This window comes from Peromyscus maniculatus, chromosome 3 (assembly GCF_049852395.1).
Source record: "Peromyscus maniculatus bairdii isolate BWxNUB_F1_BW_parent chromosome 3, HU_Pman_BW_mat_3.1, whole genome shotgun sequence".
Taxonomy (NCBI): domain Eukaryota; kingdom Metazoa; phylum Chordata; class Mammalia; order Rodentia; family Cricetidae; genus Peromyscus; species Peromyscus maniculatus.
In genome coordinates this window covers 71,390,915-71,410,939 of record NC_134854.1, presented here as the reverse complement: position 1 = coordinate 71,410,939, position 20,025 = coordinate 71,390,915, and the positions used below count along the sequence as shown (strand labels likewise).

Below are 20,025 nucleotides of genomic sequence, written 5' to 3'. Positions count from 1 at the left end.
TTGCTCTCCATGGTTCAATTAGTTTGCGTTTTTTTATACAAACCAGAGCCACCTGACCAGGGGTGGCACGGCCCACAGTGGGCTGAGCCCTTTCATATCAATCACTAATCAAGAAAATGTCTCACAGGTTTGCCCGCAGGCAGTCTGATGGAGGCAATCCCTCCACTGAGACTCTAGCTTGCCTCACGCTGATGCAGAACTAACCAGCACATTGTGGTTTTTTAACTGGATGACTTCCGACAATAAAATCAAAGATTGGACATACACAGAAATAGTTGATGGACACAGAAATAGTTGGTCTTCCTTGGGTGCAAGTTAAATAAATAAATTATCTGAAGTAATCCTGGGCTTCTGTAAGAAGGAAACCATATATGGTTTTTGAATAATCATCAAGAAATACTTATTTTTTTTATTTTGACATGCTTCACAAGAAACTCCAAAATAGCAGAGTCCTATGTGTCTTTTACTCAGTTCTCCCTTAATGAGACAACCACACGTAACTGTAACACACTGTCACAATTAGAAAGCTGACATTTGTGCAATACTATTAATTCAGAGACTTCATTTGCATTTCTAAAAATATTTTTAAATGAAGAGAGAGAAGATAATGTATATATAGTATGTATCTTATTTGTCTATTTTAAAAGCAAGGGAGAAATAGAGAGAGAGAGAGAGAGAGAGAGAGAGAGAGAGAGAGAGAGATTGATCTTTTATTCATTTTCATATGCCCAGACTACCTCTAGAAAGAAATATGAGAAGGTAGACACAAGGTTTCCCCCAGCGAGAATTGGGCAACAAGGTGCAGAAGAGATAGATTTTAAATACATGTTATTATGATCCAATTCATTTATGTATTTAAAAGATAAATAAGGCTGTTTTTATATATTCAGACAAACGAATTCTCGATATATTTTTTTGAGTTAGAATGTGAGATGAATAAGTGTATAACTCACCCCATTTAAAAAGAGGATGGGTTGAAATTTATGTGTGTCTTTTCTTTCAAGTGCAAATGTCTCTAGAAGAATATGTAAGAACACTGCCCCCAAGACAGAAGTGGGGAGGAGAAAGTCCGCTATGTGCCTTTCATACCTTCTAAACTTAGATCACGTGATCTTATTTCTCTTAGGTTCGGTGCCCCCTCCCCATTGAAAAAATAATCAGCGCTGGTGACATTGTCCTAAACAAAAGGACTTTGGTCATGTGAGCAGAAAGATGGTTTGGTCCCCAACAAATCTTTTCTTCAGTCCAGGGAGCAGTCTAGTTTGGTAGTTTTTCTGCCCTGCTTTATAATTTCTGTTGTGACAAAGAAAAGAAAATTGGAGGGGGGTGGAATCCACCTAAGCTCTAAAATGCTTTCACTTTTCATGTTTTTTTTTCCTCCTAAAATATTGGGCAGGTTTGCAACTGCTCACTGGCTAGAGCCCAAGTCTTTTTTTAACTCAACAGTTTTGTTGTTTGTCGAATTTCTTATAACTTGTCTCATGGTTTCCTGCCTGGAGTTTTCTGTTCTACTCAAGTGCTCTCTCTCCTGTGATCTCTCTCTCTCTCTCTCTCTCTCTCTCTCTCTCTCTCTCTCTCTCTCTCTCTCTCTCTCCCTCCCTCCTCCCCCCTCCCCCAATAATATGCATGCTCTGACATTTCTGTCTTCTGTTTTCCAAGCCTTCAAAAAAAAAAAAAAAAAAAATCAGGGACCTGGAAGAAGAGAGAGAAGTTGGGGCATTGCTCAGTGGTGAACTTACTTAGCATGGGGGAGAAATCAGCTCTCAGATCAGCGCAGGTCTGTGAAGTTTGCCCTCAACTCTCAGCCCTCTATGACTGTTTTATTTTATTATTTTATTTTATTCTGAGACAAGGTTTCTCTGTGTAGCCTTGGCTGTCCTGGAACTCCCTCTGTAAACCAGGCTGGCCTCGAACTCACAGAGACCCACCTGCCTCTGCCTCCTGAGTGCTGGGATTAAAGGTGTGCACCACCACTGCCCGGCTTTCTATGACTCTTCTTTTAGATTCCTATAACAATACATAGTCTGTCCTATACCTGGGCCTGTTCTCTTTAGTGTTATTAGGAATAGGTATATTTGTCCCCAAACAAATGACCAAATTCTTTCCAACAATGGCTGGGTATGAGAGTTTTCTGAAACTCCTTTTTTTCTAATGTAGTCATATATTTGGCTGGTGTCCCGGTGATTCTTTGTTTTATTGAGACAGGGTCTCAAGTAGCCCAGGCTGGCCTTGAATCTGCTGTGTAGTATAGCCAAAGATAAACTTGACTCCTGATCCTACTACCTCAGCCTCTTGAGTGGTGGATTACAAGTGTGTGCAGCTGCAATAAAGCTTGGTGTTTGGTTGGTTTTTTTCTGTTTTGTTTTGAGTCAGGGTCTCTCTATGTAGCACTGGGTAGTCTATAATTTGATATGTAGAACAGGCTGGCCTTAAATTCACAGAGCTCTGTCTGCCTCTTGAATGCTATGTAGGATTAAAGGTGTGAGCCACCAGGCCTGGCTGCAATGAAGAGATTAATCAGTCTCTTCTTTGTTAAAGTTTTATTTCATGCACATGCTTACTTGATGTGCTTAACAATTCTAAGCTGCATCCTGGCAGCAAGAAATTGCCACTCAAAAGCACCCTAGCAGAACAAGAGAGATCAACATCAGAATTAAAACCCAGGAAAGCACATGGTATTGTACTACTGTATATTTTTAAGCAGAATATTTTTATTTATTCATTTTACATACCAACCACAGATCCCCCTCTCACCCCTCCTCCCACTCCCCCCCCCTTAAGCAGAATATTTTTGAAAGAAGATGCATAAAAAATTTTCCCTTTCTCATTTGGCTCATCTACTTGGCTGCATTTTAGAAACAGGGCACTGTTTTCTTGGTAACCATGGTGAACTAATTAGTTTCTCTGGTGCGTTATCAACGAATTCTCAAGGACCTTATTTTGAGTCAATTGTAGAATTCTATTCAAATCTTGGCACTTCTGATCTTAAGAGTTTTGTTTTCTAAAGCTACGTTCTTTTCTCATTGCATTGTACTAACAACAGAATGGGGTCTTTGAGGATAATGCAGCAGGGTAGGAGAGGAAGACAGGGAAAGTCAGGGGGACATGAGAAGGGAAAGGAGCTCCTCACTCTGGAGTCCGGCTCCCCCAGGTGAGCAAAGAATTCCATCACAGTGGAACTAGAAAAAATCATCCTGAGTGAGGTAACCCAAACCCAGAAAGACAGTCATGGTATGTACTCACTCATAGGTGGATTCTAGATATAAAATAAAGAACAATCAGACCACAACCCATAGAACCATAGAGGCTATATATATAGCATGGAGGTCCCTAGGACGACTGTGGCTTATAATAAATTTCAGTTTTACTCAATTATTGAAAAAAAAATAGCCAAATGAATGGAAACACATGAACTATGAACCAAAGGTTGAGGGCCCCCCAGCTGGATCAGGCCCCCTGAATAGGTGAGACAGTTGATTGGCTTGATCAGTTTGGGAGGCAACTAGGCAGTGGGACCAAGTCCTATGCTTATTGCATGAGATGGCTGTTTGAAACCTGGAGCTTATGCAGGGACACTTGGCTCAGTCTGGGAGGAAGGGACTGGACCTGCCTGGACTGAGTCTACCAGGTTGATGGCAGTCCTCAGGGGAGGACTTGTCGTGGAGGAGGTGGGAATGGGGGGTAGGCTTGGGGTAAGGGGAGGGGGTGGGAGGGGGGAGAATAGGGGAACCCATGCTGATATGTAGAACTGAATGGTATTGTAAAATAATATATATATTATATATAATATATATTATATATTTTCTCTCTGTCTCTGTCTCTCTCTGTCTCTGTCTCTCTCTCTGTCTCTGTCTCTCTCTCTCTCTCTCTCTCTCTCTCTCTCTCTCTCTATATATATATATATATATATATATATATATATATATATATATATATAAAAGAATTCCATCACAGTTAACAGGGTTTGCTATGAAGGCTGCCTACCCTGAGACCCTGAGACAATATTCCTTTTTTTTTTTTTAAAGATTTATTTATTTATTATGTATACAGAAGAGGGCGCCAGATCTCATTACAGATGGTTGTGAGCCACCATATGGGTGCTGGGAATTGAACTCAGGACCTCTGGAAGAACAGTCAGTGTTCTTAACCTCTGAGCCACCTCTCCAGCCCAATATTCCTTTTTTGTAGAACTATTTTCAAATAAGAATGTGGAAACAATGGCCATGCTTAAGGCTGAAGCATATATGGCCCTCCTCCTTTCCCAGATGTGAACCTGAAGTTTTCTGGGAATCTCACAAAAGCCTACAACTTTGTTGACAGTAAGAATGTATCTTAACTCCCTGTGACACCCTTGTGACCCAGAGCCTTACCTTATCACCTGCAGTCCTAGCCAGCGCACCTTGGGAAACGCCCTGTGAGCTCACTGAATTCCTTAGCAACCCTTGAGATGTAACTCCAGAAGCCAGCAAAAGTGTCTGTATGGCTACCGTAAGGACACTGAAGTGAACGCTCTTGGGAATTCTACATCTATGCGTTGAGTGTGTCATACGCCATTATTCGTATATTGCATATTCCTTTTTCTTCCCCACTTATGGGGTGTGTGTAACAGGTGGGTCTAGTGCCCAGAAACTTTCCATAGAAGTTTTAGAATTGGAGAGAAAAAAAAAGTCTAGAAAACTTTGATCCTTGAAACTAGTCAAAGTAAAAAGGCCAACTACAAAGAACGACAGCTATATGACGTTTGTTACATGTGTGAATCACTGTTAGGTGATGCTACCTAACTTACCACTTTGTGGAGGTCAAGGACGGAGAGACTTAGCTCAGTGAACTGCACTCAGGTAGTCACAGTTTCAGGCTCAGGAGCTGTGTTTACAGTAAATGATGGAGGCAGGTATTGTTCTCTTCTGCACATGAGGTTAAGTGACTTGACCGTGACCACACAGCTAAGTGAGAGAATCAGGAATGTGCAACCCTTCTGACCTAGTCTCTGTGCCTCATCTTATCTTTATCTTATTATTTCCCCAAAAGTTAGTCATATGGAGCATAATTTATTTGTATGCTTCAACTCTAACTAGATGGTAAAACCTTTAAGTGGGTGGGAGCTGTACCTTAGTGACCCAGAGCACAAGTTGCCGAAAAGCCTCCATACTCAATCCTCCAAAATAAATAATAAATAAAAAATATGGCTAACAAGAGCAATGTTAAAATTAGTTAGGTACCTTCCTTGTTCTTTGTGAAGTTTCTCCTGATTATTCATCTTACAATGCTAGCTCTCTTTTGATTCAGTCAATTTTCTTCATTGATTCTGAAAAGAAACAAAGGAAAACTATTTTTTACTTAATCACTATTGTCTATTGTCTTTCAGGGTGTCATTTCTCATCTATCATTGACTATGAGATTACAACATGTTCAACATGCTCATATTTGTGAAAACCTTTCATAAACAGTAACTACTTTCATCCCTCACAGTAATTCTGAAAATGATGCTTATTTTCAGAAGACAGATTTAGTGTGATCTATAGCCAGCCCAGCGGTACAGGCCTGCTACTTGGGAATCTAAGGAATATGATTGCAAATTCAAGGCCAGCTGAGACAGTTTAATACTTTTTTTTTTTTTTTTTGTCAAAATAAAGAAGGACAAGGGAAGCTGGGCAGTAGTGACCCACACCTTTAATTCCAGCACCCTGGAGGCAGAGGCAGGTGGATCTCTGTGAGTCTGAGACCAGCCTGGTCTACAGAGCAAGTTCCAAGACAGCCAGGGCTACACAGAGAAACTCTGTCTCAAAAAAAAAAAAAACCCAAAAAACGAACAAACAAAACAACAACAATGACAAAAAAAAGGGACTAGGGCTACAGCTCAGTCACAGCACATTCTTAGCATTCTTGAGGCCACGAGTTCAATCCCCCATGTTTCAGTTGCTTTGCTCATTGCTCTGACCAGGGCACACTCGGGACAGAAAGGGTTAATTGGGGATCAGTTTGAGTGTATAGTCTCTCCTGGTCTGGAAATGACAGTGGGAGGAGCAGGACAGCTCCTCCTACCCCCCCCCCCAGACAGAGAGCAGAGGTTAATGCTGGTGCTTACCTCTCTTCTTTCTACATAGTCTGGGACCCCAGCCCATGAGATGGTGCCGCCAGGTTCAGGTGAGTCTTAAATCCTCAGTTTCTGGAAACATTCTCCTAGACTCACCCAGAGGTGTTTGTCATAGTGATTCTACATCTAGTCCGGTTGACAACAAAGATTAACCATCACACAAACCAAACAGATTACAGAGTAATCCTTGGCAGCTGCCTGGAGGCATTTGAAAAGAGGAGGGGCAAGGGTAGGACTCTATCAGAAGACTAAGGCTGTCTAGTGTGTTGATTAGATAGTATGGGTGGAGACCACAGGGAAGACCCCTTAGCTTCTGGCTATCATAATCCTGTCCGCTATGAGACCTGAACCTGGAGGACACATCAAGGACAATCGCATTCTAAACCTTCCTCCTTTAGCAGAAATATCTAAGGGACATAAATGACAAGCTTCAGCCACTCCAGTATTGGCCCCATTCCCAACCTTTTAGTAGAAATCACTGTTGAGGGACAGTAACATCACTTTACAGTTGTCAAGGAGCAAAACTCTTCACTGGGTAAATGGAACAAACTCAGAACTGGGCCATCACGCTTGCCTACCTCTTTCTATTGATTTTTCCTTCTCACGTTTACTCTTCTTTCTGGTTTGATTGACACTTTCTTCAAAGTTTCTTGACTTTCTTAGGCAATGTTATGTTTCTTCCATTGTCTATCATATTTGTGTGTAATTTTTTTTTTTTCAAGATAGGGTTTCTCTGTGTAGCTTTGCGCCTTTCCTGGAACTCACTTGGTAGCCCAGGCTGGCCTCGAACTCACAGAGATCCGCCTGGCTCTGCCTTCCGAGTGCTGGGATTAAAGGTGTGCACCACCACCGCCCGGCCTATTGTCAGATTTTGTATATATATATATATATATATATATATATATATATATATATATATATATATATATATACATACACATATAAATATATATATTCACATTTGATTTGAATAAGCTATTTAGTCCCTTCTTAACCACTCAATAATGAAAGAAAAGCACCTCTTTAGAAAGTAATCTTGGGCTGGCTGGGGTTGTAGCTCAATGGTACAGTCCATGCTTAACAAGTGCAAGGCTCCAGATTCCATTTCTGCACTAAAACTAATGAATGAACAAGCAAATAAACACAAAGATAGTCTACCATACAGTAAGGCTCAATGAAGGTTTGAGAAAAGATTACCTCAGTTCTATTGGACCTGAGGGGCCACATGCCAATTCATGGCATTATCAACCAAGCATTTGAATAGAGAGATGAGAAAGTGTCTGTTGAGCTCAGTTAACGAGGAGCTATATAAAGATTTAAAACACTCGGGCTAAATAGTGGCACTCAGATCTTGGCAGTAACTAACAGCTATCTAGCAGTACTTAAGGCCTTCGCAACAGGAGGGAAACAGGGCCTAGTTCCAGAAACCTAGGGGCTAGTGAGGTCAAGGATTTTAATGAGAACCTACTGCCGACACTCTACTAAACTCACATAATCCTATCTGCATAGCCACAGATAAGTGCAGCTCCCAACCCTCACTAAAGAGGCTTGTCTTTGCAACAGACAGGGATATTACAGAAAAGCAGGACTGGTCAAAGTGCAGAGAGTCACTGGTATGGGGGGCCAGCCTCAGTGGACACATTCACAACACAGCTTCTGCACCTAAGGCTCAGGAAACATTGCAGAAGAGATGGCAAGACAAAGAGACAGAAGTCAAGAAGTCTGCTGTGAGCATGTACCTCACAGGAATGACAGTAAAGCTACAGCTATGATATCTCAACAATATGGCTGCCTAAATAAAAGCTGAACAATGATAATACCAGTAGACATGCAGATGTAGAGTGAGGAATCTCATGGGGCCCCACTTCTAGACAAAGAACTACAAGCAGTTAAGGGATGTAGAGAGTGGGAGAAATAGTCTTCCCTCAGGGATGAGGCCTCTAGTTGATTATCCCAAGTGGTATGTATGTGCAAGCAACACTGAAAAGACTCAGCAGGTTATATTTATATATTTATGTGCGTGCGAGCGCGCGCGCGCGCGTGTGTGTGTGTGTGTGTGTGTGTGTGTGTGTGTGTGTGTGTGTGTTTGAGTAACAGTAACAATTGAAGAGATCAAACATTTTGGAGGGCATGGGGGAGTACTGAAGGAGATGGAAGAAGGAAGGGGAATGGAAGAAAATCATGAAATTATAAAATGTATGGTGACTCCATTTCATCTTATTTTTTTTTTTTTTTTTTTTTTTTTTTTTTTTTGGTTTTTCGAGACAAGGTTTCTCTGTGTAGCTTTGCGCCTTTCCTGGGACTCACTTGGTAGCCCAGGCTGGCCTCGAACTCACAGAGATCCGCCTGCCTCTGCCTCCCGAGTGCTGGGATTAAAGGCGTGCGCCACCACCGCCCGGCTTCCATCTTATTTTTTTAATGAAAATAATATTTGCAATTGTAACCATGAATTACATTCAAGATATGAATTACATTCATGATATTCATTAACTTTTTTTTTGCCATTCCCTGATGACTAAGTATTCAAATATATCAGCCTATGGGGGCCATTTTTATCCAAACCACCACATTCTACTCCCTAGCCCCCACAGGCTTACAGTCATATCATAATGCAAAATGCATTTAGTCTAACTTCAAAGTCCCCAGAGTCCTTCACAGTCTTCACACTGTTTAAAAGTCCAAAGTCTGGTCTGAGACTTATCTAACAGTAGCCCCTGTAAAATCAAAATCAAAAAGCAGATCACATGCTTCCAACATACAATGGCACAGGATATACATGACCACAGGGAGGAAAGGGGGCATAGTGAGGAAATGCTGGAGCAAAAGAAGAATGAAAACAGCAGGACAGACGCCACGTCTGATGTCGAAGAGCTCTTCGGATCTCCAACTTCCTCCAGCCTTGTTGACTGCAGTACACTTCTCTCTCTTCACTTCCTTGTTAGCAGCTTTCCTTGGTTCATCGCCCTGGCATCTCCAACATCTTGGGGTCTCCAAGGCAATCCAGGCTTCATCTTCACAGCTTTTTTTTTTTTTTTTTTTTTTGGTTTTCGAGACAGGGTTTCTCTGTGTAGCTTTGGAGCCTGTCCTGGAACTTACTCTGTAACCCAGGCTGGCCTCGAACTCACAGAGATCCGCCTACCTCTGCCTCCCGAGTGCTGGGATCAAAGGCGTGTGTCACCACCGCCCGGCCACCTTCACAGCTCTATGCAATGGCCTCTCTAGGTTTCCATTCAGGGACACCCCTGACACATGCCTGGCTTTAGCAGCTTTCCTTAGCTGTGGAGGGAAAATCTCCAACCCCTTTCTTGTATCTTTGATTCTAAATCAGGAACCATATGGCTGAGGCTGCCAAATTCTGCTGCTTGCTAGGGCTAGAACATGGCTTTCACTTTCAATCAGATCTGCATCTGATCTGATTAATTATTTAAAATTAATTATTTAATTATTTATTTTAATTATACTCATGATATTCATTAATTACACTCATGATATTAATAACATTTGTGGTATTCATTGATTACATTCACAGTATTCATTCAATAACTATATTTATAATATGATTTTAATTTTAAAAAGTTAAAAAATAAATAGAATACTGGGGCTGCAGAAATGACTCAGTGGCTGAGTGTGTACTGCTCTTGCAGAAGACTTGAGTTTGGTTCCTATCACCCAAAACAGGTGGCAGACATGCACCTGTGACTCTGACACCAGGGGAATCCTATACCTCTGGCCTGAGTAAGCATCAGGACAAGAGTTCATAGCCACATACCCACACACCCGTACACCCCCCCACACATAGCATGTCACGTCGTACACAGTACACAGGCATACACATAGGCACAAAAAAAAGAGGCTGTCTTAGAGCTTGAGAAATCGAATTCTAGACCTGAAATCAAACACTAAAATGTGACTGCATCCAGACAGCTACTTTGGAATTCTTGCTAAACATTAGAACCACTCGAGGAACTTCAAATACAAACCAATGGCCTCATCCATAACTAACCAAGTTTTCTAGGTGTGGATCCCCACCATGAGGTATATAGCTTTAAATCTCTTCAAAATGTAATGGCCAGCCAGAGAGGACAACCGCAGACCTTCTATATTAAGGAGGACAAGATGTGAGCCTGCGGTGAGCCAGAATATTATGGCTTGTTGAACGCTGGAACTTACAGTAGAGGAGGAAGCCCCTCTCACATACAACCAAAAGGAGTCACATCTTATAAACTCTTGCTTGATTGTTGCAATGGAATCTGTTAGGCCAAAGGTCAGGCATGGTAGTACAGCCTTTAATCCTAGCACCAGGGAGGCAGATCTCTGTGACTTCGAGGCCAGCCTGGACTACATAGACGGGTTCTAGAATAGCCAAGGCTACACAGTAAGACCCTGTCACAACAGACAAATCTGGAATTTCATGTGCAACTTGCCAAATTTGAAAATGTTGGGAAGTAAAAAACAGACCACAGGCCAGGCAGTGGTACTGCACGCCTTTAATCCCAACGCTCTTGGGAGGTAGAGGCAGGATGATCTCAGAATTCAAGGCCAGCCTGGTCTAGAGTTCCAAGACAGCCAGGGCTACACAGAGAAATCCTGTCTCGAAAAACTAACAAAACAAAACAGAGCATGGGTGCAAAGGTGGAAAAAAACCTGGAGATTGCCCTATTGAGGGTCCATTCTTAACCTTTCAGGCAGTCATACCTCTGGCTTTAAGAAACTGGTTCTGGGATGGTAAAGAACTTATCCAAGGTAACCCAAAATAGGAGACCAATCAGACTTAAACTCTGTCGTCTGGAATTTAATTAAAATTCCTTCTATCCCAAGTAAGTGCCTAGTGCATCCTATAGCAACCGGGGAAGCCGCGTTCTAAACAGCGAGACGTTGTCTTTAAAAACAAAACTATCCCCTTTTCCCCAAGAAAAAGCCCAATTCATAACCCAAACTAACAAAAGAACGTGGAAGACAATAGGAGCGCACCGGACCAACAGCGCACGCGCCTCCTATGGGCGACAAGGTGAAGGGCGACGAATTACGGCCTCTGCCGGCGATGCCTCACGACTCCTGCCGTAAAGGTCGCAGGTGGCGCATGCGCAGCTCCTCTCCCTTTCGGAACCTGGACGCGGTTGTCGTTGTGGGGTCTCCTGGTTCCACGGGTCCGTCGTCGCCATGGTGAAGCTGAGCAAAGAAGCCAAACAGAGGCTGCAGCAGCTCTTCAAGGGCGGCCAGTTTGCCATCCGCTGGGGCTTTATTCCTCTTGTGATTTACCTGGGTCAGTGGGAGAAACACCTGGAGGAGCCGCAGGGCAGGGTTAGGGGTCGGTGCGTCTGGGAGTCTCATTTTGGTCTTTGTGGCCGGGGAGAACAAACCGGGTCATCGTGTTCTCCACGTTTTCTAAAGCTGTCTGGCCAGGCTCGAGAACCCAGCTTCGAGTTCCTTCCTTTATATGGGCAGTATCTAACTAGTCACACCCCCTCATATTCCGTACTTACATCTGTAAACTAAAAGCATGACCTTTCAAGATTGGTCTTAGGGTTAGATGACTCTCTAAAGAAAAATACGCTAGTATGGCTTTCAGAGCGTTTCTCCTCCTCCTGTAGGTTGGCCTAAGTGGAAAGAAGCTAGATCGGATTAAAACGTCACAGCCTCGAAGCATGATTATGATAGTAGTTGGAAGCCTAAACTTTCTTACTTGTATAATGAAGGATTTGGGTGATTTTTTTTTTCTTTTTCAAAAGTTACTGGCCCCCATTTTGCAGGGAAAGAAATCAAGCCATAAAGTTATACCTTCCTTGCCCTAGTGTCCAGACAAATATTTTCACCAAGGGTTGCACACTGGACCTTACCCTGTTTCTGTCTGAGTAGGTTTTTTCATTTTTAATCTTAATTGCCTTATTCAGCCAATACTTTCAGAAAAGGTGTAGTTTTCCTTTATCATGAAGCTCTCCCTAGTATGCCAGTGTGGTTTGGGACTTGTGACAGTCTCGTGGAGTGACTGAGTAGAAGCAGGGCATGTTAAGAGTGGCTCCTCTAACTGTACAGTGGGAACAACTGTCCTTGATGCCGAGAAGTCCTGGATGCTGTTCCACATTCCGGTGGAAATTAGAAACCTTGAGCAGCACACATCAGTTGAGACAGCTATCCTGGATTGGATTGAAAGAGATGTGGCTGTAGGCTTTTTGTCTACTGGATTTGTACTGTTATATTTGAAAGTTTTTATTTTTCCCTTTAGGATTTACGAGGGGTGCAGATCCTGGAATGCCTGAGCCATCAGTTTTAAGGTATTGCTCTTGAATATCAAAATTTGAAGGCAGATACTTATATATTAATTGGTATTGAATCACTGGGAAGCGATGACCCATAATTTCACCAATCACTATGGTCTTTCTTGGGTTGTTGGAAGAAAAATTGTAGACTAGTCAACTTATATTAATTGCTATGTAGCTACTTTGCTTCCCCTCATCTTATTTACTATGATGATATACATTCTAAAACAAATTATCATCTTACTACATGAAAGGGTAACCTTTTATATCATATTCTAACGTAGAATTTTGGTCTTTTCACCTAAAGTTAGAATTGATAAGCCATATTTTTCACTTGTAAATTACTTAGGTTTTTAGTACTCTATATAACAATGTAACTTTTAAAAATTATTTTGCTTGCATGTATGTCTGTGCATCATGTGTGTGCCTGTGACCATGGAGACCAGAAGGAGGTGTCAGATCCTCTAGAGTATTTTGCTTGCATGTATGTCTGTGCATCCTGTGTGTGCCTGTGACCATGGGGACCAGAAGGAGGTGTCAGGTCCTCTAGAATTAGAATTGTAGACAGTTGTAAACTTCTATGTAGGATGATGGTAATTTAATCCTGGTCCTCTGAACAAGCAGCTAGTGCTCTTCACTGCTGAGTTATCTCTTCAGCTCCCAAGCATTTTAATGCACATAGATAGCTTTTGTTGATTTTATTTCTTCATGATAAATCCTTGGGATTAGTAAATTGAAGTCTTATCAATACATATAGTTCCCAAAATGCATTGTCCCATTTGTTACCCAGAAACAATCTTGCTGGTATTACATAAGCTATTTGAAAATTTCACACATAGTGTGCATATTAATGTATATATGTATGTGTGTATATTCATCTATTAATCAGCTTTCTATTGCGACTTATTGTCAGTTTATAAAGAGGAAAGGTTTGTTTGGGCTTACATTTCAGAGGTCTTAGGCTATGGTTGCTTGGCACTGTTGCTTTGATCTGGTGGCACAGTCCACGGCAGTGGTGAGAGGATGCCTTTTCACCTCCTGGTGGTGGAGAAGCCAAGAGAAGATGGGCAAGAGTCTCAGTATCCCCTCAGGAACATGCTCCCATGATCTCACTTCTTTCCACAAGGCTTTGCCTCTTAAAGGTTCTATAACCTTCCAATATTCTTTCAGGCTGGTCAGTAGATCTTTATACTTGAATTTTTTAAATGTAGCAACTTGCAAAAATGATATACACGTGTGTGTAAATGCTTTATAAATATTTTTGTAAAAGCAGAGTCAACAGGTAGGTGTGCTCTGGAAGGGCTGGTGCTCCAGTCACTGATGGGCACCACAGTGGTGCTATGAGAATCCAGCTGTGTTTCATAGACATCCAGTTATCGTAGCAGCTTTCATTTGATATACCAGGCATTCATTCAGTTTCTTCAAACCTTCTTCCAAGTCACTTTTTAAAGAATGATCAGAAAATACCTTTTTTTTTTTTTTTTTTTTTTGGTTTTTTCGAAACAGGGTTTCTCCTTCTAACAGTCCTGGCTGTTCTGGAACTCACTTTGTAGACCAGGCTGGTCTCAAACTCACAGAGATCCGCCTGCCTCTGCCTCTCAAGTCTGCTGGGATTAAAGGCATGCACTATCACCGCCTGGCGAAAATACCTTTTAAAAAAGATTGGCAGATTGGGGATTCCGTGCTTGAAATGCTCAGACTAGAAGTATTTCTAACTTCAAACTTTCTTTCTTTTCTTTTTTGGGATTACTGAGGGATTGAACCCAAGGCTTTGTGCACGGCAGACAAGCATTCTATCAATAGGAGGCACACCCCCAACCCCTCTAATTTCTAATTAGATGTGGGCAGTTTGCAGTTGTATTACTCATGGTCACCTACAACGTGCCAGTTATTTTAGGTGCTTTGAACATTCTGTCTGTAGTTGTCACTTGAGTTCCTCCCGAGCCAGGCACACAGTTGGTGGGTAGCAGATTAGCTCCACAGCCTAGATGGTCTGCACAGGGTTGCATAGCAACTGTGAGTTACCTTACCAGCTTTGCCTGTACCGTGTGGTACACATTTTCTCCACTCCTCTGCTTCTTAGTCTCTTCTTTTTCAGAAGAGATTTGCTTTTAGAAAGTTTCCACCACATGTGCCCTCAGCTTAACTGGTGTGCAGTTAAAAGTTTTTCCTATTAAAATTCTTAATAGATGTCAGTTTTTTATTTCCTCACTTTATTCTTTGGTCTGTTATAACACAGCTTCTTTTTCTTATGTGATTTTATTTTAAGGGGGGATGAGAGTAAGGGGAGTTGAGGCAAAGTCTTGTTTGTCCCAAACTGGCCTTGAATTCACTATGTAGACCAGGCTGGCCTTGAACTCAGCTTCCTGAGTGCCAGGATTACAGGAATGCACCACATGGAATGCTTCTTAAAATTGCCTTCACAGCTCCCCATTAACTTCCCTTCTCCTCAGCTTTGATTGCTTGAACTATGAATTTCACAAGGAGTTTTCCTGTGAAATAGTGAAGTAGTATGTCTGCTCTTGACTGGCTCACTGATTGCAAGCCAGTTATATCTGTAGAGAAACATTCATGTAAGACACAGTATCATAGATGTCACTACTTGATTAAGCTGTGTGCATATTTTCCAAATACTGCAGAGTATCAAGCATGTTTCCTCAAGAGGCCATTAAACTTTCAGGGCTGTGGTTCCTCTTTTATTGTTTGGGTATAATACCTCCTAAATTAGGTTGCCATGAGAATTGAGTAACAATATTTTAGGTAAATATTAACACCACTTGTCAGGTAATTTGATCATTAAAGTATTAATTGTTGTTTTTGGTTTTGGAGATGAGGTTTCTCTATAAAACCCTGGCTGTCCTGAAATTTGCTACATAGACCAGGCTGACCTCGAACTCACAGAGATCCACCTTCCTCTGCCTCCTGGGTACTGGGATTAAAGGCATGTGCCACCACCACCTGGCTATCTCCACTTTTTTTTTTTTTTTAAAAGAAAACATTTTTTTTTTCTAGCTACATGACTGTATGGCAATGCAGAATAAGCTATGTCTTTGCTCATGTCAGATAAGCAAAGGCATGTGCTCCTAACATCTGGAATGCTTTTTTCCTCAATTTCCACCTGATGAAACCTGCTTCTAGAAAGCCCCAGTCTCAGACGTCTTCTTGCTGAATCTTTCTTCCCTTTCTAAAGTTGAAACAGGCCCCATGTCTGTATTCTTCAGTGTCTTTCATGATCTGCTTGTTGCTCACTTGTACATTCGTTTGTCTTATGAGCATGTAGAATAGCTTGTCAACTGTCCTTGCTTCTTAGGTGATTAGGATCGAGAAGTGATGGAGCATCCTTCTGTTATCCCAACAAGTTTTGACTTGTCAAAACTGCAGGCTAGATGGAGCAGCTTCCTGTATGAGTTTTCATTTCTTCACTCTGTCTTCATGTTCTTTCCTTTCTTGTGCAAACAGAAATCTTCCCATAAAGAATTGAAGATTGGTTTCGTCAGTAGAATGCTTGCCTAACATTCAGTCTCTGGCATAAATGGGGCATAATGGGTCATATCTGTAATCTGAGTTCCTGGGAAGTGTGGGAAAGAGGATTAAAACTTTAGGGTCATCATTAGCTACATAGTAAGTTTGAGGTCAGCCTGGTTATATGAGACCCTGTCTGGGGAAAAAAATTTTTTTTGATTGCCTCTGAAGGGTTGCCCCATTACTAATTTTATCCACTGTGCTGAGGAGACTTACTAGAAAGATTTTCCTGAGTTGCTTACTCTGCCCCCCTCAAAAAAACAAATGGAACTATATGTTTTTATTAATATAAAATATACTGTTCATCTGCCATCTTTTTTGACTCAGCATAGCACATTGTATATGGTTAGTTGGTTGATAGAAATGTCTTTTTCAGAATGAATTATTCTAATGAATCAATAGTACTAGGTTAGTAAAGCCATGTATGGTTTTTTTGTTTTTTTGAGACAGGGTCTCATGTAGCTCAGCTGGCTTTGAACTCTTGATCCTCCTGCCTCTGCCTCCTGGGTACTAAGACAATAGACTTAATCCATCATACCTAGTTAAAACATGAGTAAGACAAATGTATTAATTAACAGAATCATTTCTGTTATCTGCGTCAGACCAAGAAAGATTGTCTTTTTTCTTTATTTTGGATGTTCATCCATTGAGAAAGAAATCTAAAAAAGTGAAGTTTGTTTCTGTATCTTAACTGTATGTAAAAATAATTGGATTCAATGGGAGACTTTAGTTCATATCTGATAGATAATGGTAAATGCATGTTGTGTTTTTTTCTAGGCATAAAACGGCCTAAATGGCCTTTAAAAATAATCTACAGAGCCTCATTGTCATTAAGTCACTTTTTTAATCAGTAAGATTGAGACATGAAGCACATTTTTTTTTTTTCTTTCTTGAATCCCGGTGCCCCTCTCTCCCTTTAACAAATGACATGGCACTTTGTGCCCCTTCAAGAATTAAATGTTCTGGGTAGGAATTAGGAAAAGTGGAAATTGTGGCTAATTGATCCTAGGGATGTGGGTAGTTAAGGTTAAGGCTCCAGGACACATCTCATGTTTGCTTCTCGATCCTGTAACCATTTCAGTGTCAGAATTATGGTAGTTTAGAAGCAGAAATACTAACTGGAGTGTGGACTTTCCTGACTTTGACTCATAGAAAGAACTTAGGAAAAGGATTTTTGCAGTTTCATTGATGCTTTATGTAACAATAATACAGTTTGGTCCTTTTAGTTAATGAACATCATTAATCGTTTATCTCTTGATTGACTTCATTTTATATATAAACTGAAAATTTCCTTTGCATTTCTCAAGTTTCGTTGCTCATTTTGTCTGATGATGGGTTCTCATCCTCTAGTCACTGAGTTTGATAGGGAACCATAAACATAAACGTAAGACCTGGTTCTTCAGCTGTGTGGGGAAAGTGTTTGTTCCCATGTGTAATTTATTTTTCCTCTTCACAAATGTTTTAGCCTGCTTTGGGGATAAAGGACTGTTTGGTCATCTGGATTTGGAAGCAATCCAACATGGAAGGTGTGTACTCTGGCTGGATAAGAAAGACATCGTTTCAACGCATCTGTGGCAGAGTGGAGTCTGTACTGACTTAAGATAGACTGTCAAAATAAATATTTTTAACAATGTTACATTTTGTCTTTAAAGCATTTGTGTGTGGGGGTGCCTACGGTGTACCAGTGTGGAAGTCAGAGGACAACCTGCCGCAGACGTTTATTCTTTCCTTCTACCATGTGGTCTGGAGATGTAACTCCAGGTATAACTTGCTGGCAAATGTTTTATCCACTGAGTTGTCGTCAGGCCTGCCTTGAGCTTTTCTTGAATTAAGTGTGCTGGGACTATCAGGTGAAAAATCAATCCTTTTATTACAGGAAATTCTTATGTGTGTTTAGATACTTCCTTAAAAAGTAAAAACCACCGGGCAGTGGTGGCACACACCTTTAATCCCAGCACTCGGGAGGCAGAACCAGGTGGATCTCTGTGAGTTCGAGGCCAGCCTGGTCTACAGAGTTAGTTCCAGGAAAGGCACAAAGCTATGCAGAGAATCCCTGTCTTGAAAAATCAAAAAAAAAAAAAGTAAAAACCTTTTAAAGTAAATTCCTGATTGTTCATTTATCAAATGGATTGTAATTTCCCTTCACTATGAATTAGTGGGCTCTCAGAAACATTCTAATTGCAGAGAGTGGGAATGTTTCAGTTTGTGACAGACTGGGATATTCTACTGCACTAACATGAAGTTCTGACTGTAAGAAATGAGGGGTTACTGTCTGCCCTGCTAAGGAATGGGAATGGTGTTGGGGAATTGTGTCTGATTTATTTGTAGGTTAAATGTGAGTCTAGAATTTTCTTTGGGTGTGTGTATATCATAGTCGCACTTTCTTCCAGTAGAAGAAAATGCAGTTAATGGAATGAGTTAGTTCTGGATATTGGTTTCCTGGGACTTCTACCAGTATTTTATTTTGACCTTTTAAAATTAGTATTATTTTAAGTTTTCAAAACAGTTTCTTTGTGCAATCCTAGGCTGGCCTTAAACTCAGAGATCTACTTGACTCTGCCTTGTAAGTGCTTATTTTGACCTTATTTTTATTTTTGTTTTTGGAAAAAGTCTTGCTGGGTATCCCAGCCTGGCCTTGAACTCACCACCCTGCTGCCTTTTTAGTGCTGGGATTATAAACTTGCTCACCTTTCACTATATTTGAGGCCTGCTTTATTCTTTTGCTTTTTCATGCTAACAAGATAACTTCATTTACTTAATTGGAAGTTATAATTAATGAAACGAAGTAGAACCCAAACAAGCTTTGTGAGTTCCTCCCATAACAGTGTTGATGTACCCAGTGTTATACGGGAAATCAACAGCTTTTGAGAGCTCATGAGAGCAACAGCCATGCCATGCCAGAAGACAGTGTTCCACAAGACTGACTCTCTTTTTTTTGAGAATTTTTGCTGAGCCTTGGAATGGATGACCTAGATGACCCATCTAATACTTGCTTGATAGGAGTGATACCATGATCATGAAGATGATTTTCCCAGGATAAGGCTTATCCATTGCACTCCAGATATGGGGGGGAAAAGATGACCCATCTAGAGCTGGCTCACATTTATTCTCAGGCTTTTGATTCTGCAGTAACTGCTGCACACTGCACAAAGAAGCTTTTCTAACCAAAGCTGACAGTATGACTTGTCCATTTTAGACACACCTCCAAAACCAAAACTCCAGCAGTAGCCTCTCTGCTAGGGCCCATGGCCTCTGAGGCCAAGGGCATTTGTCCAGTTTTACATTACTATTCCCCCTGTGGAACAGGCCTCAAATACAAACAAACAGTTATAACAGTAATGCTGCTATAATACAAACAGGCACATCTTTCCTGGCATGCTAGTACTGTAGCTTACAAGGTCCACAGCTCAATAGGATTTCCAGTGACAGTTCTCCAGCCTACAAAGCATCTTCTGGAACTGTAAAAGCCAGCATGGAGGAAGCTTCCAACCCAGCTTAATTTCAGTATATTCTATAATCCAAGCCATATGTTGTCTTCAACAATAGAGTTTTACCATCAAATTCTGGTAAGCTATTCTCTGCTAGATCTTTGGGACTCACCCTGTGGTCCTATGGGTAGGGCTAAGGATTGAGAAAGGTTTCTGTATAATTTTTGGAGTTCGTTTTCTGGAGTTCTCGTTTATGTAGATATATTGACACAAACTAGAGTTATCTGGGAAGAGGAATTTCAAATAAGAATATGCCTTCATCCATATTGCCTGTAGACAAGTCTATAAGGCATTTTCTTGATTAATGATTGATGTGGGCAGGTTCAGCCCATGGGGAGTAGTGCCAACTCTGGGCAGGTGGTCCTGAGTTACATAAGAAAGCAGACTGACTCTTCCTAACCAACTGGCTCCTCCTGCACTACATCCAACTTCTCCACCCAGCCAAATCCTGCACATTCTTCTCCAGCGTCTAGCCAGGTGAGTCTGTTTGACCCACAAACCCTTCCCCAACCCAGATCTACCTTTAAACTCCGGCTTGGATGAGGGTACACATCATGCACACCAGCGCAGTTCATGAGTCTACATGACTTCATTCCAACTAAGCCGTATCCTAGCTCAGGGCTCAACTTAACTTGTACATCATTTTTTAATCCAACCTGCTTTG

The 20,025-nt window shown here is 41.3% G+C and overlaps 1 protein-coding gene and 1 long non-coding RNA gene across 2 annotated transcripts; both read left to right on the top strand.

Annotated features, from left to right (window-relative positions):
- Nucleotides 1-11,166: 11,166 nt before the first annotated feature.
- Tomm7 (translocase of outer mitochondrial membrane 7) lies at nt 11,167-17,509 on the top strand. The gene is made up of 3 exons (XM_006988925.4): nt 11,167-11,357; nt 12,318-12,366; nt 17,339-17,509. Exons 1-3 carry the CDS (start codon nt 11,255-11,257, stop codon nt 17,352-17,354), a joined length of 168 nt encoding a protein of 55 aa, XP_006988987.1. The 5' UTR covers nt 11,167-11,254; the 3' UTR covers nt 17,355-17,509.
- Nucleotides 12,378-15,335, top strand: LOC143272340 (uncharacterized). Its single transcript, XR_013049822.1, has 2 exons — nt 12,378-12,803; nt 12,886-15,335. It is a non-coding gene; the product is annotated as an uncharacterized LOC143272340 (long non-coding RNA).
- Nucleotides 17,510-20,025: the final 2,516 nt, after the last annotated feature.